The sequence below is a fragment of the Temnothorax nylanderi genome, unplaced genomic scaffold (genome assembly GCF_030848795.1).
Source record: "Temnothorax nylanderi isolate EJ_2023f unplaced genomic scaffold, tnyl_v1.0 TNYL_tig0006_pilon, whole genome shotgun sequence".
NCBI classification, from domain to species: Eukaryota; Metazoa; Arthropoda; class Insecta; order Hymenoptera; family Formicidae; genus Temnothorax; species Temnothorax nylanderi.
The window spans coordinates 2,822-30,669 of record NW_027249068.1 but is presented as its reverse complement, the minus strand read 5'-3'; the positions used below and the strand labels follow the sequence as shown (position 1 = coordinate 30,669).

The 27,848-nt window shown below is 35.0% G+C and overlaps 4 protein-coding genes and 2 long non-coding RNA genes across 17 annotated transcripts; 4 read left to right on the top strand and 2 right to left on the bottom strand.

Moving 5' to 3' along the window:
- The first annotated feature begins 59 nt into the window (after window positions 1-59).
- On the top strand, window positions 60-9,714 carry LOC139777014 (bestrophin-4). Of its 7 annotated transcripts, none has more exons than XM_071714174.1 (10): window positions 81-192; window positions 911-1,098; window positions 5,004-5,233; window positions 5,542-5,676; window positions 5,877-6,043; window positions 6,112-6,269; window positions 7,154-7,483; window positions 7,566-7,717; window positions 7,925-8,059; window positions 8,460-9,714. In XM_071714174.1, the coding sequence occupies exons 2-10, from the start codon at window positions 1,075-1,077 to the stop codon at window positions 9,352-9,354; spliced, it is 2,226 nt and encodes a 741-aa protein (XP_071570275.1). In that variant the 5' UTR covers window positions 81-192; window positions 911-1,074; the 3' UTR covers window positions 9,355-9,714. The 7 variants fall into 7 exon arrangements, with proteins under 7 accessions (XP_071570290.1, XP_071570275.1, XP_071570268.1 ...); XM_071714167.1 differs by having other exon boundaries at window positions 86-192; window positions 886-1,098; XM_071714189.1 differs by having other exon boundaries at window positions 60-1,098; window positions 5,004-5,282.
- Window positions 9,715-10,369: 655 nt separating this feature from the next.
- Window positions 10,370-11,707, top strand: LOC139777004 (uncharacterized). Of its 2 annotated transcripts, XR_011719246.1 has the most exons (3): window positions 10,473-10,804; window positions 11,110-11,387; window positions 11,473-11,707. It is a non-coding gene; the product is annotated as an uncharacterized lncRNA (long non-coding RNA). The 2 variants fall into 2 exon arrangements; XR_011719245.1 differs by having other exon boundaries at window positions 10,370-10,804; window positions 11,110-11,707.
- Window positions 11,708-12,055: 348 nt separating this feature from the next.
- On the top strand, window positions 12,056-14,553 carry LOC139776965 (E3 ubiquitin-protein ligase TRAIP-like). 2 transcript variants are annotated; one of them, XM_071714065.1, is made up of 8 exons: window positions 12,056-12,203; window positions 12,280-12,503; window positions 12,659-13,033; window positions 13,128-13,232; window positions 13,405-13,527; window positions 13,603-13,810; window positions 13,904-14,050; window positions 14,128-14,553. In XM_071714065.1, exons 2-8 carry the CDS (start codon window positions 12,391-12,393, stop codon window positions 14,314-14,316), a joined length of 1,260 nt encoding a protein of 419 aa, XP_071570166.1. In that variant the 5' UTR covers window positions 12,056-12,203; window positions 12,280-12,390; the 3' UTR covers window positions 14,317-14,553. The 2 variants fall into 2 exon arrangements, with proteins under 2 accessions (XP_071570166.1, XP_071570158.1); XM_071714057.1 differs by having other exon boundaries at window positions 12,139-12,503.
- A 1,110-nt stretch (window positions 14,554-15,663) lies between these two features.
- Window positions 15,664-18,937, bottom strand: LOC139777008 (uncharacterized). Its single transcript, XR_011719248.1, has 3 exons — window positions 18,711-18,937; window positions 16,570-16,822; window positions 15,664-16,179 (listed from the first exon to the last, which is right to left on the bottom strand). It is a non-coding gene; the product is annotated as an uncharacterized lncRNA (long non-coding RNA).
- Window positions 18,938-19,159: 222 nt separating this feature from the next.
- Window positions 19,160-21,088, top strand: LOC139776973 (putative nuclease HARBI1). Its single transcript, XM_071714081.1, has 4 exons — window positions 19,160-19,574; window positions 19,941-20,509; window positions 20,673-20,817; window positions 20,913-21,088. Exons 2-4 carry the CDS (start codon window positions 19,946-19,948, stop codon window positions 21,038-21,040), a joined length of 837 nt encoding a protein of 278 aa, XP_071570182.1. The 5' UTR covers window positions 19,160-19,574; window positions 19,941-19,945; the 3' UTR covers window positions 21,041-21,088.
- Window positions 21,089-21,353: 265 nt separating this feature from the next.
- Window positions 21,354-26,685, bottom strand: LOC139776977 (uncharacterized). 4 transcript variants are annotated; one of them, XM_071714122.1, is made up of 8 exons: window positions 23,761-24,435; window positions 23,267-23,477; window positions 22,908-23,096; window positions 22,270-22,338; window positions 22,084-22,161; window positions 21,961-21,999; window positions 21,786-21,875; window positions 21,354-21,712 (listed from the first exon to the last, which is right to left on the bottom strand). In XM_071714122.1, exons 1-5 carry the CDS (start codon window positions 23,772-23,774, stop codon window positions 22,108-22,110), a joined length of 537 nt encoding a protein of 178 aa, XP_071570223.1. In that variant the 5' UTR covers window positions 23,775-24,435; the 3' UTR covers window positions 21,354-21,712; window positions 21,786-21,875; window positions 21,961-21,999; window positions 22,084-22,107. The 4 variants fall into 4 exon arrangements, with proteins under 4 accessions (XP_071570223.1, XP_071570205.1, XP_071570215.1 ...); XM_071714104.1 differs by lacking the exons at window positions 21,354-21,712; window positions 21,786-21,875; window positions 21,961-21,999; window positions 22,084-22,161; window positions 22,270-22,338 and adding exons at window positions 22,346-22,771; window positions 25,909-26,685 and having other exon boundaries at window positions 23,761-24,137; XM_071714114.1 differs by lacking the exons at window positions 21,354-21,712; window positions 21,786-21,875; window positions 21,961-21,999; window positions 22,084-22,161; window positions 22,270-22,338 and adding exons at window positions 22,346-22,771; window positions 25,909-26,685 and having other exon boundaries at window positions 23,761-24,119.
- Window positions 26,686-27,848: the final 1,163 nt, after the last annotated feature.

Below are 27,848 nucleotides of genomic sequence, written 5' to 3'. Positions count from 1 at the left end.
GCCCAGCTGCAAAATGTTTAATATCCCGCCGACCGCGCGACTTAGCCGCGCGACTTACATTAGTATCTCGATTCACTCGCGGCTCGCGGCTCGCGGCCACCAGTTCGCCGCCGACGAGCGCCAAGTGCGCACCCGCGACGTGATGCCACCTCTCTAATCTCTCTTGGTCCCTCACGAGTCGCGGACGTCGCGGTAGCCCCCTTTATTTCCTCGCGATCTTCAGCAGAACCGTAATTCTCGCGATCCTCGTAATCGATCTCCCGCAAAGCTGAATTCGCTCCGACGCTGAATCCGTCTCGATTCCGTGGCGTCCTCAAATCTCGGGAAGATCTCGAGGGGGACGTCGGAATTTTTGAAGAACTCTGAATAGCCCAGTGCTTGAGAAGCGATATGGCTCCACGAGTCGCAAAAAGATTTCGAAATTACAAATAAAAGAAAGCACGTGGACTCGAAACACTGACAGTTACAAGTCTAATATCAAGACAGAAGAAATTTTTTATCAGAATCGATATAAAATTGCACACATATTTGTCATTTTGATATTTATCAAACGTTAAGAATTAAAAAAAGCAATTTTTAGTGATTTGTGAAAGCCACGTACATTTAATAACAGTTTTTACATCCATTTTCGGAGCCGTGCTAAAGTCATTTGCAAAACTGCAGTAAAATTTAGAAGAAGATTGCCGATAGTCTCTATTTTATTAATTTAATCTCGACGAGTGGAGTAAACATTCAATTTTACTCCAAAGTGTTCCCAAATAGAGGAAACTAAATTGAGAATTAAGTTGCATTGATAACGCGAAAGAGCCGCGAACGTCGATATTTATCGTTGACCGCTAACGAAGAGACTCCAGATTGATTCTTCAAATTAACTTGCCAATCCAGCCAGTTGATTTCGTGAATCACACAGCCGGAAGGGACTCCGTTGACTCGCGTGTATCAATCAAATTCTCTTCGACGATTCGACGCGACGACGCGGAAACGGTGAGCGTACGTATATGATCGTCTCGGCGTGTGTGCGCGAGTGAAAAATGGTTTTGCGCGAAAAGGAGGAAGATAACAAGTGCGCTAGTTATGGTTGACAAAGTATGTTACACGGTGAGTCACAAACTGTCGTGTCATAAATATTGTTTTTTCTCAGTGCACTCTTATTTGCACGACACCGATGAGTGAGAAAGATCGTGGCGACGTCGAGGCGCGCTTCTTCGAAAGTTGCATACGAAGTTCGGAAGTTCGGATGAGGTAAAGGCAAGATCGGAGGTCGGAATGCGGATTTACGCGGAGAGACATCAGAGAGAACGAAAATTTGTTCATTGATAATTTATGTGCCGCTTCTCCGCGAAGCTATAAATATTTACAAGGATGTTTTCTTCGTGCATTTATCATCCGTCCGTCAACACTTAACGTCCGCACGTGATGTCTGATTTTACAATCGCAAGCTATCGTACATACAAGTAAATGCGATTGATTCACTAATTAATAATTTTACGGTACATTGTTAGAAATGATTATGATAATTGTCAAAAAGTAAGTCTGAGGATAGTTTTTTTTTATGTTACTAAGTATTTTTCCTCTTGTTATTAGATGCTGCTTGATAATAATTTTAATAATGAAATTTTTAGGTATTTTATATAATATTTTATATAATATAATGATAGAATTTATAACTGATAATTTATGTCCATGTGTTCATTAAAGCGAGTCTAGACACGACCTTGGCCGATATTCAAAATTCTATTTTACCTAGCTACTTATGGCTAATTGTAAGACTAAATAATTTACTGTTTAATTAAATTACATTTTTAGCTTTGCGATGACGGTTTTTGATATTTGAAAAATAATTTTAGTGCGAATATCGAGTTGTTTGTTATTTAATAAATATAATAATCAAAAAATATATTAATCCTATAATCCCATACTATCATTGACACTTTGAATATAATTAGTATTTCATGCTATGATTTTATCAATTAAAATAAATGATTAAAAACATGGCTGACGACTTTCTTGTATAAAGCCGAATATATTCATGTTTTTTTTTAAATATAATTAAAAGGAGTAATTTATTAAGTTTTTTGTACCTAATGCAATAACGTTTGTATGTGAATTGTATGTTGCTTATTTTATGAAATTTTTCTTAAAGACATAATATTCGCAATAATAAAAAAAAACTACTTATTTTTAATAATTTTTAAGGTAACTCTTAAGAGATATTAACGCAGCACGTTGAAACCATTCGCAAAATTATTGTATAATAGTTATCACTTAATTCTATCTCTCTAAGTACTGAACACGACCTAAACTCAATCCCTATATATTGAAGCATAATTGAAGAAGTACATCCTCCCTGGCGCGGAGGGTGTGCTTCTTCTAGAAGAAATACCAAATTCCGCATTTCGTCAAAGGCCGTGATTCTCTCGTCGCGGGTATTTTCAGTAATTAAGGTCACGCGGAAATGTAGCGCGACGGTCAGACGATCCGTCAGACACAGCGACGACATCGTGCATGTGTCGCACACGCGTGTTTTTAACGGCGTCATTGCGCTCGCGACAGTTAATAACTGCACGAGCGATGTGACATAAGGATGAAAACTTACTACACTGGGAAGGTATTCGTTCCGGGTGCATATGGAATCAAAGCGAATCGTCTTGCGTACTTTATGCAACAGCTGACCGATCCAGAGGTGCCAGACGCGCCGATGGAGACGGTGATCTCGAGGGAGGTATGAAAGAGAGAAAAATATGCGATATGTTTTCATATCTAAAATCGTCTATAATGAAACAGGGGATCCCCTGCTGTTATGGAGAGTATTTTTAGATCCGCGTTAGCTCTTTTAATTTTAATAAGTTTATTTGAGTAAATGTAATTATAAATAATGTTTAAGATTGCAATCATTGTACAATGTTCCCGTTAAGCACCCTCCTTAAAAAAGCAGGACCTTTCTTCATATACCATCTTGAAATCTCTCTCTCTCTCTCTCTCTCTCTCTCTCTCTCTCTCTCTCTCTCTCTCTTTCTCTCTCTAACGCGAGAAAGAAAAAGATAATCGTAAGAATTGCAGAAACGATATAGGCGGATCGTCTCTCACATGCTTGAAACATTTCAGAAGTTAAACAATAACAAGTAAAGTGCCAAACACTTCTGGCTGAGCTTCGAGATGCATTCTCGAGGTGTCGATCGACAAAGTGCATGCTAAAGTGCGGCCGCAAAGGTCGCGCGCCCGGAAATCTCGTGCAAATAGTGTGTTTACCCAGACACTTCGTGGTTACTTCGATATGCAAAAGTTATATTTACCATCGCATTACTGGCGCGATTCCCGAGAGACATTACAACTAGACATTATTTACGATGAGTTTTTCGTGAGAGCGAAAGAGAGGGAAAAAAATGCAGTCATGCCGGTATTCTCGGTTCTCGGGTTCGCTGTTTGGCAATGACGTCTCGCTTGTGACGCGAGCAACCGTTTTTAGCGTCATATCGATGCAACCTGAAACTGTGCCGCTCATAACTATGACGAAATAAGCATTTAAAGCGCACATAAAGCGGGAATACGGATTCCCAAATCCAGTCGAACGAAGTGAAACTTAAGAAATCGATAAAAATGGAAAAAAAGACGAACTCCTGGAATTAAATTAATAAATGTAGGAATTAAATGTTAACACAAATATAAATCGCATACCTTTTTTAAATATTTAATTAAAGCTACGATATATATTTTTTATACGATATGGAATTATAAAAAAATATATTTGTTGGATTAAGTGTTTTAATTATTTAAATATTAAACCGTGGGAAATCTGATAAAAAATGATTTTATCGATTGCCTTAGTTTACTTCACCGAGTTTTATCCTCATTGAGTCTTTTCTACCGCAAATTACGACGATTTTGATTATTTACACTACATGGGTATAATATATAAACGGACAAATTTAGGCCTAGATCATTCCGTTTTTAGTCAGCACTTCGCGTTCCGCAGAATATTTCTGGCGAATGATGCGATCACGCGTGCTGCGACGTGTCACACCTCACACCGCGACGATTTTGCATCGCGATCGCGAGACAAGTCGCCATTCTCGTCGAGTGGATCTCTCTCGTTCTGTTCGGAAAGTTTGGCTCGGCGAACGATCGTAAACTGATTTTTAACTCTCGACAAGACTCAACAAGATTAAAACTGAAAGCGAGGAATAGACGCGCGTAACATCTTCGTGGAAAAGTTGCGGAACGTTTTACGATAAGACAAGTTACTTAAATGCCCATTGCCGCAAGTTGCGGTGACGAAATCTCGCTGCACAAGATATAAAACAGCTTAAATAGTTTAACCATTGGCAAAAATTGGATATTCGCGTGGAGGTCGTGCAATAAATAGCGGCAGATTTGCATAACAATATTACTATATCAATGTAATAATCTGTCTTTTGAGTAATTATACTCATCAATTTGTAGGAATTTCTTAGCTATTTGATTTGACGTTACTATACTTGAAAATCGGTCCAACCCTTGTTTGGGTCGTGATAAAAAAATTAGAAAATGGGATTACAGAATGTGAAAAATGTAGTGAAATGCTATATTTATGTTAACAGCCAACAGAAAAATCATTTCTCATGACAGGTATTTCGCGATGGCTCAAAATAGACACTATATCTATATTCTACACCAGAATACCCAGAATACGAGCCCATTTCGATGCAATAGCCCACCTTAAAATAGAGATTGCATAGGAGAAACGAAAAATAAAATTCCCAGATGTTAGGGTGTATTGAAACGAGATCTTATCTTGCGTACTATTCCTATTGTCTATTATTTCGCTTTATATAAATTAGTAGGATGGAACTATTTATTATTAATTAATAATTAACGCATTTATTAATCTATTATTAAAATAAATAGACTTGGATGCCACGAAAGAAGTCATCGCAAGCTGTATATAACTTCTCGCGACATAAAATATTCCAAAGATTGAACACATGTCGCGGATTTGCAACTGCAGTACGATTTTCCCCTCTCAGGTACGACAAGCAAAAACTTCTGGAAGTATGAGTGACAACGTGCTCGCGAACGCGTCGTTCTCGAGAAGAAACTGGCACGGTGTTTCTGAATGGATAAAAGATGACGGTCTCTTATCAATACGAGGTCGCCAGTTCCACCAGCGGTGGATTCACCAGGCTCCTGCTTATGTGGCGCGGTTCCCTCTACAAGCTCATTTACAGGGAACTGCTGCTCTATCTGCTTCTCTTCGGTATTTTGTCCGCGCTCTATCGCCACGTCTTCACTGTCGCGCAAAAAAGGTGGACATTCCGGTGTCTTAAAGCTTATATAAATATATATAAATAATCTATAGAGAATAAATGATTCTAATATCTGATATTAATTTTATCTATCAAAAGTATTAGAATATGTAAAGTTTCACAAATATGTAAAGTTTCTTCTAACGTTAACTAATTCGCGTATATGTTCGCACGTTTTCCGTTCTCTCTTGAAACGCTTCAATGTGACCAATTCTTTTTTGATCATCGAGGATTACTTATAACATATGATGCGTTACAGAGAATTCGAGCAAGTTGTCATTTACTGCGACAGCTTGATCAAACTGATCCCGCTGAGTTTCGTGCTTGGATTTTATGTGTCCTACGTGGCGCAAAGATGGTGGAAGCAATACACAGCGATACCGTGGCCCGACAAGTGAGTTCGGATGCAGTTATCATATATAATGCACTCTAAATTTTTAATTAAATCTCCTTTTTGAAGATAGAAGAAATTATTTCTCTCTTTGTTTTTGAAAATAAAGCTTGGAAAATGGTTTCAAAAACGCCTAAAATAAATATAAACTCTCTTTCCGTGAACTTCTTTGTAAATTCTTCATTGTTTTTCTCCTTCCGCAGAGTGATGCATCTCGTGGCACTCTACGTCACCGGAAACGACGATTACAGTCGGATGCTGCGTAGAGCCTTGATGCGTTACTTAAACCTCTCGCTGATACTCGTGCTACGTTCCATAAGCTCGGCGGTGAAGAGACGATTTCCCACTCTCGATCACGTCGTTGATTCTGGTAAATCGCAGTATCGGCACCGCTAACGTCGTCCCGGTGGCAATTAAAAATTAACGAGCTTGTTGCAGGCTTCATGACCGCGCTGGAACTCCAGTTATATCAGTCGGTGCCAAGTAGCGAGTTTAACACCTATTGGATACCGTGCACATGGTTCATTAATCTCCTCAAGGAGGCACGCAAGACCCATCGGATATCCGATGCGCAAGGTTTAAAGCTAATAATGGAGGTGCAAATGAATTCCATGCGTTCTTCTCTTGACTTTCTCACTCGTTGCTTAAAACTTGACGGAGAAATTTTTCTTCGATCACGAATTACGAATCGAAAGAACGATTCTTTGTCCAACTGTGGACATTATTTTATATAAACATCGATAAAAATATAATGCTCTTTCAATGCTGTTAAAAAGAAAGAAACTAAAATCACGTAAAATTGCTTTCTTTATATTATTTAGCTTTTTCTTAAAATTTACAACAAAAATAGGAAATATTTATTTAAGTTATCATATTATTTTGAAGACATAATCGTCCGTATTGAGCATATAATTTTCGATTTTCTGTTCGTTTCTATCATGTTAGTTCGAAGCGCAAAGTACATGATACGATACGATTGTATACTGCGGTAATCAGAAAATCAATCGTACGGTTAGAGAAACGATTAGATTTTATGGGCAGCTGCCGTGACGGCACGTCAGTATACGGCGATTCGAAATACATCGTAAACCGTGTCGCAGTCTATCAACTACGTTTTTATTTTCCGCGATTAGGCACGCGTGTCTCAAACGCATTATGCGCTCGCACGAATATCTTAATCAGGATTGCTGTTTCTTTTCTTCATGTGTTTCGAAATCAAAGCAACAAGCAGGATTCAATCTCGGTGTGTCAAAAACATACAATAAATTAATCAGTAAATATGACGTACAAGCAATTTAGAAAAGAAGAAGCAAATATGCGTTTTTCGTTTTGTATTTATAGTCCATTATATATATCTCAGCATCGTTTATTTCGATATCACAATTAATTAAATCTGTTTTAGATACATGATTGCTTAGATAATATTTATTAATCGACGTAAAACTCCTCTCGTGATCTATAAGATCAATCTCATTTGTAGGAATTCAATGAGTTTCGGACAAAGTGTGGACTCTTGTGGAGCTACGACTGGGTGTCGATCCCTTTGGTGTACACTCAAGTGGTGACACTCGCCACTTACAGTTTCTTCGCGGTCACCCTGATCGGCCGACAATATATCGATGTCGCCGAGAGGCAATATATCGAGAAGCAGCAATTCCAATTGAAGATAGACAAATACGTGCCCATCTTTACGATTCTGCAGTTCTTCTTCTTTATGGGACTGTTGAAGGTAGCCGAACAGTTGATAAATCCTTTCGGTGACGACGATGAGGATTTCGAGCTGAACTGGCTGATCGATCGTCATACCAAGGTAGGAGCACGTCGATCAGTTGTCTAGAAAAAAAATTTAGGGAACACACGCGTTCACACGTGTACTTATGCGCGTATATTAGGTATCGTACCTCGGAGTCGACACGCTGATGAACCGCTGTCCGCCGCTCGTCAAAGACATCTACTACGACTCCGAAAACGTGAGCCTGCCGTATACGGAAGCGGCCGCAGCGTACAAGAAGAAGACCTATCGCGGTAGCGTAGCGAATATGACGTTAGTATCACGTACATCGCAATATTTGTTTCGAGCCAGAACGGATTAAAGTTACTTGATTTGAATTAATTTTGATTGCTCAGTTGTTTCTAAAGATCTCGAGGGAGATACAATTTTTCGTGAGATCTCTAACCGTTTCAAGTATGAAGACTTTGAATGCTATGTTTTGTGACAAATTGCGTTAGTTTTTTTCCTCGGTCTTTTCAGGGTACCCGAAGAAAAACAGATGATGTTCTTGCCCGGAATTTTGGAAGAGGAGGAAGAACGCACGACAATTCTGACACCTCGCACTTCCACCGCCAGTTTAGCGAACCCGAACGACAGTCCGATGAATGAAAGGCGGTAAGATTGTAATTGAGGTGCACTTTGATGTATCATAATTCTCATTTAGATTAGATAAATAAACTGTAGTTGAAACTCTCTTCTATAAAAATAGAATTAGGTAAATAACTGTAGTTACTTTGACGACAAAGAGTTATATTCTCGACGAACCCTTTCAACTTTCAACGTGTTTTTATTTTTTTCTCAAATTACAAATAGTATGTTTAAACATTTTAAATAAAAAAGTTACATAAAGTTACGTGAGTTACTTAAAAAAAGTCATATAAATCTACTTTTAACATATTTTTTTCTCGTGTAAGAAAACTAATACTTATATGTATATACGCAAGGCATTTCAAAATTTCTTTTCTCCTACCAAGTCAAACAAGGAACTCTATTAAGTTAGACTCGTTTGTTTCAGCCAGATCAGCGGGTCCCCTTCAACATCTGCGAAGATGGCTCGCAATTGTTCCGAAACGGTTGTGCAGCTGGATGGTCAAGAGCAGCCACCGGCGGAAGTGGAGCAGCGACGGGTAATCGAGGCTGTACGGAAGTTCTCCTCCTTGAAGAGTTCGACATCTCGCGCCGGAAAGTCCTTTTTCACGGGTCTGACAAGACCGCCCAGATCGACGTTGCCTCCTTGGCCAAGCGCAACGAACATCTCGCGCCCCGTTCAGACCTCGTCGAATCCGACGCCAATTCCCACGTCGGCCATTGTCGAGGCCGGAGGCCTCTGGAGGAAGGACTCGTACGGTTGGAGGAAGAACCAGCATCGTCGGTCCTCCGTGGAGGATTCCGAAGGACGACCCAGCGTCTCGTCGCAGGGCGAGAAGAGCCAGGAAGGTGTCGTGAACTCGGCGTTCGCCGAGGAGAGGATAGCCGATGTGCCGGACATCTGCGACTGCGATGACACTGAGGAAGGTGACAATGGCTCGTGGTCCAGGTATTCACAAACGTACGGGCAGGTCGCCTGTCAGCAATCATCGACCCGAGAGACGATCGATATGTCCGTGATCAGCGGCGAACCGAGTAGTTCGAGGATCGACAGTTCTCCGAAGTACCTGATGACCAGTCGACCGAGAAACCGGTCGACAAGCGATTCCAGGAAAAAGGGTATTCAGTGGCGGTCGAGATTATCCGGCAGACCGTTGAAGTTCCGCAGAAGAACCACCGACAGTATACCCTCGGTGGCCAAGGTCCTGAGTCAGGCCTGGAGCTCGCCGAATCTGAGGAACTTGGAAGAGCAGGCGAAGACCGCGCAAATAAGTGTCACAGTTAATCCTTCTTGTAAGCAGGAAGAAGACTCTAAGTTATAAATAATTGTAATATATTTGGGCGATGTTTCTGTATCGAAACAGAGAGATGTAAACTTAACAATCTTAAAGAAATCTTACTAGCGAGATTCTTTTGTAGAAAAATTATATTTTTGCTGAACTATTTTCGATTACTATAATTATTCAAAAATTTATTTGAAGTGGTAATATAATTGATAATCGATATTCGTTGGTTTTTGACAAGCGACATAAAATGTTTTGCCTATATTGGTTTAATTTAATTATAATTGTGAGCAAGTATCAGCGCGCACTCGTGATCGTTATGTTCATGTAAATATTGTAAATATTATAATAAATATAAAATGTATCATTATAGAAATAAAACAATTATGTAATTATTTATTTTTGGAATAATTTATTGAGCATTGTCGACATTGTAACACCAGATTTAATTCTTAAAATTTAATTTAAAATTTTTTAGCAGAATTAAGCGTTTATCAGTAAAATATTAATAATCTACATCTATTTACGTGTATACAATGTAAACTATGTTTAACGTGTCATCTATGTAAATAATGAGTAATCTATAGTGAGAATCATCCAAGATTTATTTCGCTATTGAGGCCCCCCAGACAGCATATGTCCAAAATTGGGACATAAGATGTTTTATGCTGAATTGACATTTCTGCATCCAATAAGAACGTTCAACGTGGCATCTTTTACCTCGTCGCTCTTCCCGCAACGCTCCCACCCCTCGTCTAAGTATTAGGGAATTAAGGGGATCCTATAGCGGCAGTGCACTTTATGCACTAAGTGCACACTTTAACTCGTATTTTATTTATTATAAATGTTTAAGAGCAAAAATGCAAAATCGGGCTGTGTAGGGAACTACATATGAGCTTACTGATTAAAAATATCCTAAATGGAATAAGATTTATTCGATATTTTGGCTAAATTCTACTTATAATTCGTAAAAAAATTACGAATTAGTAGAATTTAGCCAAAATATCGAATGAATCTTATTCCATTTAGGATATTTATTTAATCAGTAAGCTCATATGTAGTTCCCTACACAGCCCGATTTTGCATTTTTGCTCTTAAACATTTATAATAAATAAAATACGAGTTAAAGTGTGCACTTAGTGCATAAAGTGCACTGCCGCTATAGGATCCCCTCACGCTTCATCTCTATATTCCTATACCTAGGGATAATATGGGATAATCGAACCCAGTCAGGGATCGGGAGGTCGGGAGATTCGGGAGTCGGGAGTCATTTCACCAAGAAGGGCAAGAAGAAGAGAACTGAGAACTTCATCACGTGAAATCCATAACAATTGGGCAGATTACCTATCGTCGATGTTCTATCAACGCCACATAAAATGAATATCGTATGCCCGATTTGTAGCGATTTATTAGTATCATCCGACGATGTTTTTCACACACCATGTGGACACATTTTCCATTACACGTGCTTGGTAGAGTGGCTCGAAAGGTAAAAATTTATACTATCAAACATTTCTGCATTCTCTTGCAGTTCTCTTTTTTGCCCATTATATTCAAAGAAGCTTTTATATAATTCTTGAAAATTTCTGTATATTGCATGGATATATTTAACGTCTGTATACGTGGGTCTACGGCGTCCGAGCCAAAATGATATCTGCTTGTAATTGTAAAACTTGCAAGTCTGTCAGAAAGTATTAAATAAACGATTTATCAAAATAACTATAAAATCGTCAACTACAATGTAGACAGATGTTTTGTAAATTTTTTCAGATTTCATCTGTAGAATTGTTTCAGATCAAAGACCTGTCCACAATGTCGGGGAAAGACAACCATGGACAACATACGCAGGATATATTTCAATTTCTTAAACAACGACGGTGCTAGGTCTCTGCAAAATAGAACAAAAGATTCAGAAAATCTCAATAATCTTATTAGACATATCAGACATATTAGACATATTAGACATATTAGACATATTAGACATATTAGACATATTAGACATATCAGACATATTATACATATTAGACATATTAGACATAATAATTAGACATATCAGACGTGTTAAAAATAAGGTATTTAAATACTTTAATTATTTGAGATATATGAAAATGTAGTATGTCAATGATATTATAAATTTATAATTACTGAATTTTTCAGAGAATAAAACTCCGTGTCTGCAAACAGCAGAGAGATTAAGGGAAGTATATATATAAGAACTTAAAGCAAGAATACAAGTGTCTCGAATCTACAGAAAACTAATTTTTAATAGTATTACACTAAGCGAGATATATATAATGTTCTTATAATATATAATGCTCATATAAAATATAATGTAATTCTTAATTATAGTAATTACAATGTACTAAGCGAAATATATAATGTTCTTGATATAGATTATTGTCTTCTTTTAATCATTAGGCCTGTTCTTTTTGTCTGAACTTCTTGCACGGTTCATCTTTCCTCTTTTCTCTCTTTTCACGTTGAAGAAAATTATTTATTTTAACCATATTTGAAACCGTAGAAAAGGGCCTAGAAACCGGTAAGAATGGTCACTCTCTTAAAAGTAAGTTAAAATAGACCTAAAATTCTAAATTTAAAATAAAATTTTAGTTTGGGATTTAAAATAAAAAATTTTGAAAATTAAAAACAAGAAATTGAAATTTTTCACAAACAAAAGAAATCTTAGTTTGAAATTTTTGTTGTAGTGGTACCCTGTCGATATGTTACCATATTCTGGAAAGGACTAACGACACATAATGAGAACCGTGCATGCAGCACAGATGGTGCTACTTAAAATAACAACAGTTTTTGCCTTTGGCGGTTGTCTCTCGTTGTTCGCTCTTTGGGTCACTTTGGGACAGTCAATAATAAGCAGCTGATTTGTATAGGTGAACATTTTAATATTTTTCTAACCGTCTAACTTTAACGGTGCGAACAAAAAACTCACAATGACATAACGTTCAGCGAAATATCATGGGAGCTTCGTCGTGAAATCCGCAACGATCATCTACCAAGCCAATTGTCACTCGTAATCAGGCGGATTATTGTCGATTTTCCATCAGCGGAGTTGATAAAATGAATTTAGTGTGCGTAATATGTAGTGAATTACTGGCACCATCCGACGATGTTTTCTACACACCGTGTGGACATATTTTTCACTTCGCGTGCTTGATACAGTGGTTAGAAAGGTAAATATTTGATACTATCAAACATTTCTGCATTCTCTTGTAGTTCTCTTTCTTTTTTTGCCTATCATTCAAAGAAGTTTTTTTTATAATTTTTGAAAATTTTTTATGTTGCTTGCACATGAATGTGTTTAGCTTGATCTGTGGAATTGTTGCAGATCAAAGACCTGCCCACAATGTCGGGACAGGACAACCGAGCAGACGATACGCAGGATATATTTCAATTTTTCAAACAGCGACAGTATCGCAGAAGATGCTGCATCACTGCAGAACAGAATTGACGGCTTGACTTTTCAACTAAAGTTGAGAGATGAAAATCTCAATAAACTCACAGAGGCAAATGGAAAATTGGAGACGCAGACAGCTGGCTTAAGACGGGAAGTACGAAATGTTGAAAGTGAAATGAAAGGCAAGAATAGTGCAATTCTTGCCCTTAAGGAACAGATCAAGTTTTACAAACAGCAATGTTCAGATGCGAACACATACAGGAAAGAGAATGAACATCTGAAGAAAAATCTTCAACATTTGAAAAAGTATGTTTTTTTTCATAGTATTTACAAGTTGTAAATATATACGTGTAATTTTCAAGTTTGTATTTAATCTTGCAATTAAATGTTTATCTTATAGCGTACAGAGTCTTATAGATATTTCTACAGGAGGTGAGGTGGATGATAAAATAATGTTGACGAGTGATCCTTCCAAACTTACAACATATATAGCAGTATTAAAAAGGTATTTTATATTTCAGTACTTTATATATTTGATATATATGGAGGTATGATATGGCAATAATATACTCATGCTCATAAGTCGAGGGATTGGTAGGTTCAGATTCTTTCAAGCATCCGTTGTCATCAAACGTGACATGTAAAGGTATCAAAAATTTAATTATTAAATTTTCCAGGGAATTAAAACACATGTCTAACAAGAGCAGAGAGGTTAGAGAGAAATATAAAAAATTACAGCAAGAATACACGCGTGCCTCTACAGAAAACAAGGTTTTAACAGAGGAGCGTACTAAGCGAAAGTATGTAATTTTCTTGAGATATCAAATTGTCTTAGAATCATCGTCCTTAGATTCTATTACCATTATATTTTTCAGAGAAATGGAAGAACGATTAATGATCTGTGAGAGCGAGAAGATATCTCTGCAAACGAAGCTTCTTGATATACAGGAAAACCCGATAACGTATACATGCGTTAGTAGTAAAACAGCCATTGAAAAGCTCAAGGAAAAGCTAGAGAGCATAAAAGCGCATAAAGAGCATGAAAATCTCGAAAAGAATGATAGCTGCATTATTATAAATCCAGTACGTAAACTATAACTTATTGCGTTTAACTAAAATGTTTTATTTTGAATCATTTGGAATATCAATATCATAAATTATTATTTCTTGTTGCAGGATAGTACCGAGGATACTCCACAGAGCATAAAATCGCAAGGATTCTTTTCGATGAGAGATAACGGTATAAAAAGACAGAAATCTAGTAACAGTTTGAAAGAAACTTCGATACTTGCGAAAAAATCGAAATTTTATCAACCGAATCAAGTGAGTCACTTTACACTTGTATTTAATATATTGTTATCTGTATTTGTCGCAATGTTCTCACCGCACATTTATTTCAGAAAACTGCCAGTGGCAGTGGTATGAGTTTTGATGGCTTCGGAGGACATGCTAGGTACGATAAATTTCCTGATCCGATTCCCAGTTCACATGTAAAGAAAAGCAGAGAGGATTTAAGAACGAAAAAACCGAAACTTGATACGGGTGACAATCAGAAACTCAATGATATACTGCATATGTACGATGTATAATGATATAATGATATAGCATGGTGCCTAAATTAAACAAAATAAAAATTATAATGAAATATAAAATCCAAGATATGAAAAGACGATTTTCAACCTGGAACTAGAATTGCGTTATTTATTATTACGTTTAAGGAAAAGAGATTAGATAGTTGTAAATTTTAAATTCTTGATTGTAAAATATAAACGGCCCTATTTTTGTATCAAATTTAATTTTGTAATAAATATTCTCTTTGTACTATGTATTATTCTACTGATTATTAAAATAACTATTTTTAATCCTACCTAATCTAACCTATGTGTGTACATTATTTCCTAGATATATAAATATATAATCGATTGTTACTTGATCTTTTGTAATTTAATGAAAAAATATATAGATATAAAATAATTTTTTACTCGAGTGTGTATATATGTATGTATATATCATAAATTAATTATAATTATAAATTTCTCACATAACAAAATAAGTTAGCGATAACCGCGACTTACATCGCTTACAAGTGTTAACTGTTGAACGTTAAATCGAGTTGTATTGAAAGTTTATTATGTTGTAATGTATTTATGCAATAAATTTATGCAATAATACTTATACATATATTTACGAGACGTGAAGAGTGAAATAGTAAAATATAATTCAATTATAAAATTGTATCGTAACATATAATACGATTCCTAAAATAAAAGTGTGAAGAAATTTTTGCCTCAATTTCTTTTATAATTGAAAATTTTCCTTACACAAAAGAAAGTACTAAAACGAATCGGTGTCGGAGAGTTCATGCGCGACAAGTTTTGCTAAATTAATTAATTTTAAATTGAAACGTGTGTGCGAAGTCTGGCATTTTGGAGAACACATCCCAAGCAGCAGACAATGTTATTTATGTTTTTTTAATATTTATTTTTCATTAATTATACATTGTACAATTTATTGTAAAAATGATATTTATTTAATGTTTCTTAAATATTTATTTTACATTAATTATTTATTTGAAATAGTGATTTAGAGAAAATATTTATTTAACGTTTATTTAATATTTCTTTTACATTAATAATTTATTTGCAATAATGATTTAAAAAAACATTTATTTAACATTTATTCAACATTAATTTAATATTTATTTTACATAAATTATTTATTTGCAATAATAATATGAAAAAAATATTTATTTAACATTTATTTAATATTTATTTAATATTTACTTCAAATATTATTTTATAATAACTATTTAATTGTAAGAGATGTTTTAATCGAAGTTTCTGTTGTCGTTTTGCTTTATAAATTATGTGCCGTTCTGTAAAAAATTTCCGCGTCATAGAACCAATAAGATTTTTCAACTACTTGTAGACAAAGTCAAGCAACGTGGGCGCGGTGCTATACTCGGATGTGACCGACCGGTTTGAGAATAAAGCAGTTTTTTCAGATGGACGCGCGGTTGTACGCACACCCAGTATATAAAGAAACAGTTAGGAATGCGGTCTTTATAACTTCTCTTAGTCCTAGATAAAGAAAAAGAACGTTCTTTAAACGTTTCTAAAATAAGCGTTCTTAAACATTAAAAAAATTTTTAATGCTAATAAAACATTTATTTAATGTTAAAAAACATTTTTTAATGTTAACAAACGTTTATTTAATATTAAAAACACATTTTTTTAATGTTAAAAAAACATTTTTACAATATTAAAATAAACATTTTTTTTTTATAAGAAAGAAAGGATCTATCCCATTAATTTAAATGGTTTTTAAATATTTTTTTTTCATTACTAAAAATGTCTTTAAAAACGTTTAAAAAATATTTTGTGCTACTTGGGATGTATAAATTCTTGCGGTGTAATGTTGCCTGTGCCAGAGAGGTCCATTTTTTGCAATATCTAAAACAATAAGACCATTGAACATAATCGTATATTATTATACAGTGTCCATTGCGATTTCTACAAAATGTAGATGAACTAAAAGGAATTAATAGAAACTCTCCCAATTTATGTATATATATACTATAATATATAAATTAAATCTTATTGAGAAATGTGTGCGTGTATGTGTGTATACTATCTTGAAAAGAGGTGTATTATTAAAAAACAAAAGTTTTGCAATTCAACAGTAGAATGTAAAAACAATTTCTTTTTTTTCGTTGAAAAGGGGCATAGGAGAGAGAATTCACCGAGTTTTAGAAGCGATTCCCTGCAGCTTTGAAGATAGCGAGAGCAATTTTACAGAATTGATTTCTCCTCGCAGAAGACAGTTCCTTTCAATTCACCTACTTTCTGCCGCGGAACCAGCAACGGCCACCGGAAATTCGTTGCAATAGAAAGCGGCCTCTCGGCTTTCGGCAAAAGGATTAATCGCTTCCCGATTCCGTCCTTTGTAGATGCGTCGAGGACGCACAGCAGGAATGCACACCGGGCCTGTTTCGGGAATGTTTCGGGCCTGCATGCCCGCGCTCGTCCGTGCCCGCCAGCCTCCGCACCGTTTCGATCAGGTCGTCGAGAGAGACTTGATTGTCGCCGTCGAAATCTGGAAATGAAGATGATCAGCGTGATCGCTGTTTGCGTTCACGCACTCGAAACAGACGAGTTGCGAGTACGCGCGTGTGCGTGTGTACAACGTTGGCGAATAAAATTGGTAAATCTCAAAAAATAGAGCCCAGCAGAGATCGGTGCAGAATGAGAAGCAATCTGTACACAATGGAATCGCGTTTTTCAAGATAAACTCAAAATTTAGTTTTGATGATATATTAAATTAAATAATAATTTGATCTATTATTTGATTAGAATATACTTTCTCATGTTCAATAAAATTTGAAAAATACCGCTCTAAATAATAAAAATATTTTTTTATAATGTCATAAATATGCAATTATAGTGTCATATTGTATTATAGTGTGATTTATTTCCCGTCAAATCGTACGTCACATTATGTAGCGTCAAAGTAAGCGACATTTATTATAAATTAAGGAGATAAAAATTGAAATTTAAATGACGGAAACTAGAGCACATCTCTCGGATTTGACTGAAGATCGTGCAAAATGACACTTTCCATACTGCATAACACGATCCAATTTATTTGAATGGAGTCGCAGTTGCATCGGCAGATTGCTGCGAGAGCGCGTTTCCATTTCTACGGTAATTGACGTGGCTCCGCGAAATTAAACGATCCCGATTAACGAAATCGACTGCGAGCCGCTGTTTACTATTCTGCGAATGTTCGACGACAGTCTGCAAACTTGTATCCCTTACGGCTTACACGTTATCGTGTAATTATAATGTATTATATCGGAGCACCTTAATAAATTTTATTAAGACAAATTAGTCGGTGTATTTATAAAGTAATAGGCACAATTAATTTTTTAAGCAGTCTTTAAATTAAATTGCCATGCTTTGTCCAAGGTGTGTGTTCCACGAATTTGGTGAAATGTATGTGTATTTCTAGAAAAATGCCGTCGAGACAATTCTTCTGTTCCCTTAGCAAACAACGGAGTTTTGTAATTGTATTTTTGACGACTAAGGCTTTGTTCGCGGATATGTTTAATAAGCGTGTAGGATTGGCGGATGACAAATATTTACCGGGACGAAAGTTAGAATTCCGCGCACACAAAAACCCGCGGATGTAGATTCAAATTGTGTCCGCGAGTTTACCGAAAATTTCAAAAGCCCATGCAGCCCGAATGCCCCGTCAGCCCCGCGGACAATTCGCGGAGAAGAGGTCGCCGAGCAGAGGTCGAGGGTATCCTCGATCGAAGCTCAAATATCCGTCCCGTCTCGACGAGAATACGCGATCACGGAATGGACTGCGCTGAAAATATCACACGCTTTGTGTTTTATGATCCTTTGTCTTCCTCGAAGAACGAATGAATTGCATTAAGAAATAAGAACATTTGCGTCACACTTTTTCGTCTCTTAAGAATTTTGGATTTACACTTACTTTCTTTCCTGCTTGTTAAATACAATCAAGAAATATATTGTAATATATGAATTTTGAAATGGTTATTTTAATTAAGTCTGAATTATAATTAATGTTGATTTCCTTCTCAATAAGGATAGCCATCTAGAGACTTGAGGTATCCTGTATAATATTTGAAGAACACAATGTTTCGTTCTTCGTATCGCAGTTAATCATCGCCTCGTGTAAATAACGAAATTTCTAGCTCGCAGGAAAAAAATGGTAACAGCTTACCATCGCTTAAGAAGGATTTATTGCTGCGCAATATACGCGATGTTTAGAGCTAACGAAAACGTGTTGTGTACCGGTGATAATCCAATGCTCTTTGCTATTGGAACTTTTTAACACCGTTCTTCCAAAACGCGATTTTAATTCAGTTATAAAATAATCCTTCAAAAACTACAGAAATATCTTCCGCATATCAAGTAGTAATAATAAAATAGTAGTGAAATTCAGAACTTACGCGAATCTGCGGAAAGATTTTGTTGATTTGCTCCGCAGAAAAACGATAACGAAGATTTTGTTTAAGGACGCCTGTATGCCTATTCTCTAACTTTTTAACGACAATTTTACTAGCTAGGGATATCGTTATGCAGACTTAACGACACTATAACGAAAAGTGGTATTCTGTAATTCAGTGTAACGATAAATGTCGTTAAAGTTGTCGATAAAATATCGAACTTTGTCGTTAGATTATCGAGGGGTCTCGTACCCCTCGATAAGCAATAGCGACAACATAACTAGACATAGCGACCAATAACTTTGAGTGGCTCCGAAGCTCCGAGTAAAGTGTATAGAAAGTGTGCGAGTAAATACAGTGTATTTTTTATATAATAAAAATATATCATTAAGGAAAGCTCGCAAGAAATAATATTACAGCAAAATTAAGTATGAAAATAACATGTATTACAAATGTCTTAATATCTAAAATTAATCAAATAAAAAAAAATTTTACTATTATCTTTTACTTATATTTGTTATATTTTACTTATAATCTTTACATGCAGTATAAATTATATATGTTTTTAATATAATAAAAATTTTGTTAATTTTAAATTTTGATAAATTAATGCTACATATTAAAGAACAAAAAAATGGTATTAATTTGAATAAGGACACAGAGTATCTGGATGAGTCATATAACAGTATTCTCAGTGAACTCGCCGACATCTAGCTATTTATTTATTGTCTCGATGTATTATCATTTCGAAGAATCATCTTCGCTGTTAACCAAACGAGAATGTTTGCCATTAGTATTTGAGACACAAAGGAGCTAACATCGACCGTGAGAGTGCGAAACATCGGACCACGACTTAATTCTGTAATTGTAAGTCCTTACAGAGATTAATTTAAACAACCACACAAGCTTCCTCCCGCTATTGAGACATTGAATTTCAGAACGTATCATAAACTTGACCACACCGCTGATTGACTTAAGATTAACGCTTTTAAACTTTTAACAACTGACTTGGTTCGTTTTCGCCATCCAACGAAGAATAAATCATGGATTTACCTTTGATTGCAGACTTGCGAAACGTCCCGTCATATGTATATATTATTAAATGAACTATTGATTTGACATCTACTGTTATGCGCGATTGTTGGCCTTTATTCCCATTGTATTTTGACATACACGAGCGATTACTTTATTTATCTGTTGATAAATTAATCTTTTCGTGTCTATATTTTGAAGGTACAATGGCTGAAGTATATTTAGCATGGAATGTATTACTCTTACAAGAAAGAGTTAGGAGACTTGAAAGAAAAGTAGAAAGAAGATTGATGCGCGATGCTCAAAATCCATTTGAACTTCCTCGACATGAATTTATTGCACAATTTAGACTTCCTCAAGGTTTAGTCATGCAAATTGTTAATGCTTTGAGACAAGATTTACAAAAACAACGTATAACTGGCTTGTCTCCAGAAATCCAAGTGTTAGTAGCTATTGGTTTCTTTGCTCACGGCAGTTATCAAAGACCAGCTGGAAACCAATGTGAATTGGTAGTAAGTCAGCCAACTGCTAGCCGTTGTATACGCAAAGTGGCACGAGTGATAAATATACGTTTATTACGCCAATGGATAAAATTTCCTATGACGGCACAAGAAAAAGCTGCAGTACAGAATAAATTTGCACAAGCTGCACAGCCATTTCCTGGAGCTATTGGAGCCATCGATTGTACATACATAAATATTCTTGCGCCGCATATTCATGAGGAATCATATGTCAATCATCATGGCAATCATTCCTTGAATGTTCAAGCAGTAAATATAATAATCATCAAAAGTTTTATACTTGTCTCATTTATTAATTTAGAGTTATGCAAACTATATAAACAATATACATAATATTAAACACACACACACGTATGTATGTATTACTATCTCTGTAATATTATATTATTAGATAATTCAAATATTTTTTCAGATAGTCGATCCAGATATGAAAATATTGAATATAAATGCACGATATCCAGGTGCAAGAAATGATGCCTATATATGGAGTGCCTCTCCAATTAGACGTGTCATGGAACATTGGTATAATCATGGCGAAAAAAGAACCTATTTAATTGGTAAAAATTAATTAAATCTTGATGACATATGTACAATATTGTACAACTTCTAATTTTCATTGCATAATTAATTATATACATATATGTATGTACAGGAGACGCTGGATATCCTTTAGAGCCTTGGCTCATGACACCATTGGCACATTATCCTCAGTGGAGTTCCACTATAATCAGAAATTATGTAAAGCACGGAGTATCGTGGAAAGATTATTTGGAATTATAAAAGGAATGTGGAGATGTTTATCTTATCAACGTGTTTTGATGTAGGGTAGACCGGGGCTAAATCAGCGGACAAATTGTGAACGCATGCTCAGTTTTGCATAATATGCGTGTACATTATCGGCTACCATTGGAGTTAGAGGAAGAAGAAAATATAATCATTGACGATGCACATGCAGATCATGCAAATAATGTAGAAGAACAAGAGGTAATACTTCGCAGAGGACCTAGAGCCTTAGCACAGCGTGTACAGAAGCAGATTATGCGAGACTGGTTCCCTAATTACCGTTGTGCATGGGATAACGGGAATGAAGAAATTTATGAACAAGAATAATTTGAATTTATTAAATTAACTACAAATATACATTTGTTTGGTTTTTGAAATAAAAATTATAAAACAATGTATATAATTTTCACTCAACCTCCTTATCGTCCATCACTTGCGCTATGCAATATATAACAACCTTTTAAACTCTTAAACGGATTATTAATCTATACAGATCTTTAATCCTTAACTTTCTTAACCTCTTAAACAAGGTATACACTAGTCCTTTAAACATTTATATATGATTTCCAATATCTGTGTCTGTCGGTCCTCATTTCTTGCCATCTTATCTATAGCACTGCTTATTTGCAAAGTAGCATCGGCTTGTAATTTCATTGCTTCAGCTAGCATCTGTTAACATATAATATTATTGAAATAAAGTTAAATAAAAATGCATTTTTGAGAAATAAACAGAAAGATTAACCTTCATCGCTTCAGCATGTTTATCTGCTATTGTTCCAAAAGATTCTCGAGTATCATATAATTGTACTTCCTAAACGTTCTGAATTTCTACCTGTAAATATATAAAAACGATTTAAATAGAAAACACATAATTTATTATTTCTTTTTATTTAATTATAGTGTTGTAACATATTTACGTTTTTTACGCTCACTTGGCCTGTTCTGTGTTGCATTTTCTGAAAACATAAAGTAGTATTAATGTTTGGAATATGTAGTCAAGTTTAACTATGACAAACTTTAATTTTAAGCTAATATAATACCTTGTGACATACATGGATTATCTATTACATTCTGTTCGGTAACATTATAATCTTTATTATATTCTCTTTCATTCCTACCTGTAAATAAATATATATATATATATATATAACAATTTAAACTTAAATAGGAAACATACACAATTTATTATTATTTTTTCTTTAATTATAGTGATGTAACATATTTACGTTTTCTGCTTGTCCCGTTCTGTATTGTATTTTCATTGTATTGTTCGCTTTCATCTTCATTTGTGACGCCTAAAAAATAAAATTGTACATATTTTCTTACGTTTAAAAAATTAAGGAAAATTTATAACATAATATAATAATATAAATTAGGTTACCACAAAACGTTCGTCTTTCTTACGAATAATTTTTTAAAATAAAATTATTTAAGTTTTTTTTTAGCAGATTATAAGAAATGCATCAAAATTTCAATTTGATGCATTTCTTATAATCCGCGAGAAGTTAAATCAAAATTGCTTCAATATCATGTGCCCTTGCACACAACTTTGTGACGAACCTTTTGTAGCAACGTAATATAAGAGAGAAATGAAGGAAAGGCACCATTTGGAATGTTATCTAATTCTTGTATTATAATTGGAATGTTATCTAATTCTGATATTATAATTGGAGTTGGCATTTCCTGTAATATATTTTCATTTCCTGCTGTCAATTCTTCAATGGCATCCTACATGCATCAAATACACAAATGTTTTGTTTTATAGAATCGCACATATATAAGTGTATAGAGTGTATAAGTGTATAGAGTGTGCAGGTACAAAATGATTCAACAAGAGAAAAACAATTTAACGCGTTTTACTTACATTATGTTCTTCGGGAAAACTATCAGGTACGCCTGTTATGCCTTGTACGTATTCATGCCCAATAATTCCTAGAATTCTTTTATCTACTTCAGATAAAATTATGTCAATAGGATTATTTCCTGTAGCTGCTCTCCCTTTCCTCAATTTTTGTACTTTTTCTGAAATTTTAGATTTAAGATCTCGCCATGTCTGTAAGAAAATAAAATAATTATTATTAAACTAAAAATGAAAACATTACATAGCAAACATGATGACAAATTAATAATGGTAAAGGTAAGGATTTTTATGATCTGTGACATCATTAAAATGTCATCATGTTTGTTGAATAATAACATGTTACATATATACTTATTACTTACTGTTTTCCAGGATTTTACATCCTTTTCTTTGCCTTTTGGTACTAATGAATTTAAAAATGTCGCTAAGTCTTCCCAACTTCCTTGTAATTGTGCATGACTGTTCATAGTTGTAAATTTGCCAGATGCCACATGAGGATGTTCTTCTAAATAAGTAATTAGAGCCTCAATCTGTCGTTGAGTGGCTCTCCCTTGACGACTTTTTCCAGATTTCCTAAAAGAAGTTTTAATATTACAGGCTACTCTCAGCAAACATAACAGTTGGATAAGTGTTTACTATTCATTTGAGTATTTGGTAAAAATAAAATCTCTCTGCCGTCCGTCCGTGCCTTCCTTCGGAACGCGCGAAGGCTTTCCACTACTCCATTTAATCTTCCAACCGACTCATGTGTCTATCTCTATTTGAATATTGTCCACTTATATCTATTCGAAAATCTTACAATAATGTGTATTTTTACCGAGTATTCTTCTAGTGATTTCCAGTAGAGTATTCTTACCTTGTGATTTCCATTGTAAATTCGAGGATCTCGTTGTTTTATAAAATTTTCTGAAGGACTATCTCTCGTCGTTTCAATCGATCACTCTCGTCGCGGACGATTCCCCTCGCAGGTCTTCTCTCACCAGATTCGACGCACCTTCGACGAGATAGATCCGAGAATAACCTCGCGGCGCGAGACGGTGTTTCGCTGACACAATCCGAAAAAAAAACCCCTCGCTTCCGCGAAACGAAACGAAACTCGAGAAACGTCCAAAGGATTGAGCGCCTTGTCGGCGGGCGAAGAATTACGAAAGGACATAAACACGTAGTGTCTTCTCCCTCGTGAACGCGACTCGACTGTGGAGCGTGGATGATGGACTGTGGCGAATCGAGCACCTTTGTTATTTAACCTTGGGGTTGATTGTGTATCTTGAAATGAGGTGAAAATTGACGACAAAAGTGACGAAATCTAGTAAAATCTGTTTACTTTTGTAATTTTCACCTCGTTTCAACCCGTTTCAAAAATGTTGTTTATATACAATTTTATCTAATTATATCATATTATATATAATCATATATATAATAAGATTTGTTTATGTATTCATTTATATGCAATTATATCAAAATATTTATAACTCCATATCAAATTATGCAACATTATATTACAATTCTTCACATTATATTACAAATCATTTCACTTTTGATTCTACATATTTACCACAAAAATGAACCCATTAAAGATTTGATCTAATTGTATCCAAAAATATATAATTATATCTAATCATTTATATACATATATATATGAAGTATGCATAGTTTGATCTAATTACATATAATTATATACAATTTTATCTATTTATATATAATTAGATCAGGTAAAAATCCATGTATAATTATATCTACAAAGTTATATATATAATTAGATAAAATTGTACAATATATAAACATTTTTTCCCGGGAAGATACACAATCGACCCCCTCAACTTATTTTAACATTCTTAAACTCATCAGAAAGGAGGTTTCAAAGACGAGATTTTATTGGCTGGATACTACAGCGATAGAGTTATATGAATCCGAGTATACTCGTTTCGGTAACTACGTCGGTACCGCATTTTGTATCGATACGGTATCGTTAGCCTAAGTTACAGAATAGCTTTATCGTTACAGTCATGGTGTTAGAAGACAGGTGTAACAGTTTCGAGGATGCGCAGTCGTCATTTTCTTTGACCAATCAGAACTTTATCCAAGATGCCAAAAGCAATATGGCTCCTTCAATATTATTGTAAAGTATATTATAATTAAAGGTTATATATATATTGTGTTTAGATATTAGATATTCTATTTTTGCGGAGAAGCTATGCCAACGTGCTGTCGTCGTCATTCACAGTCCTCGTCATCATTGTCTTCCCGTTGACTTTTGTAATTTTCACTTCGTTTCGATACATAACCGACCTCCAGACGTACGCGGCGGTTTATTTTACCGAAAATGTACAAAATGTAAAATAAAAACATGTTCTGGAAAAATTGCATTCCTTTATTTATAATTGTTTTAATATAATATCACTCCTACACTTTCTTTTATATTACAATCAATTACATGTCTCTACAACTTAGAACGGTGCTCATAGTTTAATCTTAGATTTCAGATTACAGAAAAGCTTATCTTAAGATGCTGCAAAGGCTATTTTATTATAGCATTTTATAATAAACTTAAGACGATTTTAAATATAACATTGTGTCAGGAATATTGTTCTTACAGTTTGCAATACGAGTAATCATTTCTGTATACTTCCTTATTAATAACGTTTTCTAATTCCTTATTTGCAATATTTATTCTTTATTTACTTATTAATGTAGAAATTGTTTTTTTATCATTAGTATATTATGTATTATATTTTTTTAATTAATTTGTGAGGTTTCGTATTATATTTACAAATTTTTTATTTTTGTTTGCATTTTTGTCACAAACTGTGACTAATGCTGCATTTAAATGTGGCGCCACATTTTGGATAAACATTTGATTGGCTGTCGTATTCTCCGGCCGCCATTATGCGCAATGTTACACCTGTCTTCTAACACCATGGTTACAGTGTCGTCTGCGCAAGCGACAATCGTCGCTACATAACGATAGCGACATCGTCGTTAAAAAGTTAGAGAATAGGCATACAGGTCGGCCTTGTCGTCGTCGTTGTCGTCGTCGTCGTCGTCGCGTCGACAACGGCGGCGGCAGCGGCGATGGCCACGGGCTGACGGGCCTCACGGGCCTGATGCCCTGATGCCCGAGCGAGAAAAACGAATAGCGGCGCGAGTTTGCACGCGGTTGTCCGCGATACGAGACTCGCGCTTCAGACTCGGCACTCGGCGACTCCGCGACTCGGCCGCGCTGACGAAAGAGAACACGAAAGGGAGGACGCGCCCGTACTCGTACCGTTTGGGAAGGTTATGCGTACAAGTATGTACAGTAGAGTGACATATGAGTAGCTGTTAGGTTAGGTGTGTGTTGGGAAGAGGCGAAGTGGCGGTATTTTCGGTAGTTGTTTTCTGTGTGCGCTGCGAGATGGCGTTGATACCCGTTAGGTATTAAAGTCACTAGATCTATAAAGTAACGCAATTGTCAGCCATTTTGGCTCCATAACGTGGCAATTTCAAATTACACTTTTATAAGAATTAATATTAAAAAGAAGGAAAAACAAATAAATACTAAAAATTAAATATAAAAAATATATTATTCTTTTTTATTACTTATATACTTCTTTTTTTCATAACATTTATAATTTATCACAGATTTCTTCATTGCGACACTGCGACTAGAAGAAGGAATAGCTTTGACAAAGTTCTTATCACAGTCTGTTTTTAAAACAAAATGTATACGTGAAATAACAAATATTTTTAGTAGTTTATATATAATATTATGACATGCTGGAATAAAATCCGTCGAATATATTTGTAAACATTTATTAACTAATTCTATAGGTTTTAACTTATTAGATAATAAATCAGTCTCATATTGCCGAAATAATATTTCGCATTTATATATGATATTATATACATCCATAGTAGGAAAATACAATACATTTGTCTTATATTCTCTTAATTTGGTGAAAAGACTTATATTATTACTATTATTGACATCATCATTTGAATTTGTATCAGTATTTACAAGTGCATTAAAACATGTAGTACAATGTTTGTAATTTGTTTTAATTTTACGTAATAATGCACCTATCAAATAATACAATGCAGTTTGCGTTTCATTATTTAAAGGTTCATTTCGCATTAGTGGAGTATGTAGTTCTTCATCCCAATCATCCCATATTTCATTCTCAATGCTCTCGAGACATTGTATGTCTTTAGACTTATTTTTATTTTCTAACTGTTTTATTTCTGTACAATATTGTACAAGGTGATCCGTATCAACAACAGAATAATTACCACGATCAATATTTGCCTGAAATTGTGATAGAGAAATAAGGCGCAATGATTGTTTAAATTCTCGTGCGTCTGGTACGGATGTTCGCCCACGTATTGTCGAAAATAAATTTTTTAACGCATCCTGAGTAAATCTGCCTAATAATAAATATTTAAAATTTTGTTTGTTTAAATATTCATCTTGTATATCGAGAGCAGTTTGGGTACAAAGTACCAAACCGCTTTGGAATGGTTTCCACTTTCCATCTCCAACTACTGTTATCCCATAAACAATTTCATTAAATTCCTTTAAAAAAGTGATATTTTCTGTGTATATATTTTCCTGAAAATGGGATAGCGCAAGTTTCTCATAACGACTAGTCATAAGCTTAAACCATTTGTATATTGTGCTTAAAAACCACGCAGTAGTTTTATGCTTGTAATCAATATTTTTTCTATCTATGTGATATAATATGGCTGCAGCAACATTGTTATTTAATAATCCTACGCTTAAAGCAACGTTCATTTTATCGAAGTGAGCAGGATTTATTGATTTTTCTTTTAAGTGTGGACACAGTTTTAAAGTATCTTTTTGGTCTAGCATATATACCTCACGAATAGGTTTGATAGAGACTTCGTTGTGTGGTAAGTTATACTTTTTCACTATTGTTTCATCTAAATAAAATGTGTTACCTGCAG

Coding starts and splice junctions, on each gene's coding strand:
- LOC139776977 (XM_071714104.1), bottom strand. Junction 23,097..23,266: donor ATGTAAAATCCTGGAAAACA/GTAAGTAATAAG, acceptor ATTTTCTTACAG/ACATGGCGAGATCTTAAATC. Junction 22,772..22,907: donor GTTTTCCCGAAGAACATAAT/GTAAGTAAAACG, acceptor TGATGCATGTAG/GATGCCATTGAAGAATTGAC.
- LOC139776965 (XM_071714065.1), top strand. CDS start 12,391: ATGAATTTAGTGTGCGTAATATGTAGTGAATTACTGGCACCATCCGAC. Junction 12,504..12,658: donor TTGATACAGTGGTTAGAAAG/GTAAATATTTGA, acceptor GAATTGTTGCAG/ATCAAAGACCTGCCCACAAT. Junction 13,528..13,602: donor GAGGAGCGTACTAAGCGAAA/GTATGTAATTTT, acceptor TATATTTTTCAG/AGAAATGGAAGAACGATTAA.
- LOC139776973 (XM_071714081.1), top strand. CDS start 19,946: ATGGCTGAAGTATATTTAGCATGGAATGTATTACTCTTACAAGAAAGA. Junction 20,510..20,672: donor ATTCCTTGAATGTTCAAGCA/GTAAATATAATA, acceptor ATATTTTTTCAG/ATAGTCGATCCAGATATGAA. Junction 20,818..20,912: donor AAAAAGAACCTATTTAATTG/GTAAAAATTAAT, acceptor ATGTATGTACAG/GAGACGCTGGATATCCTTTA.
- LOC139777014 (XM_071714162.1), top strand. CDS start 2,585: ATGAAAACTTACTACACTGGGAAGGTATTCGTTCCGGGTGCATATGGA. Junction 5,677..5,876: donor GCGATACCGTGGCCCGACAA/GTGAGTTCGGAT, acceptor CTCCTTCCGCAG/AGTGATGCATCTCGTGGCAC. Junction 7,484..7,565: donor TGATCGATCGTCATACCAAG/GTAGGAGCACGT, acceptor CGCGTATATTAG/GTATCGTACCTCGGAGTCGA.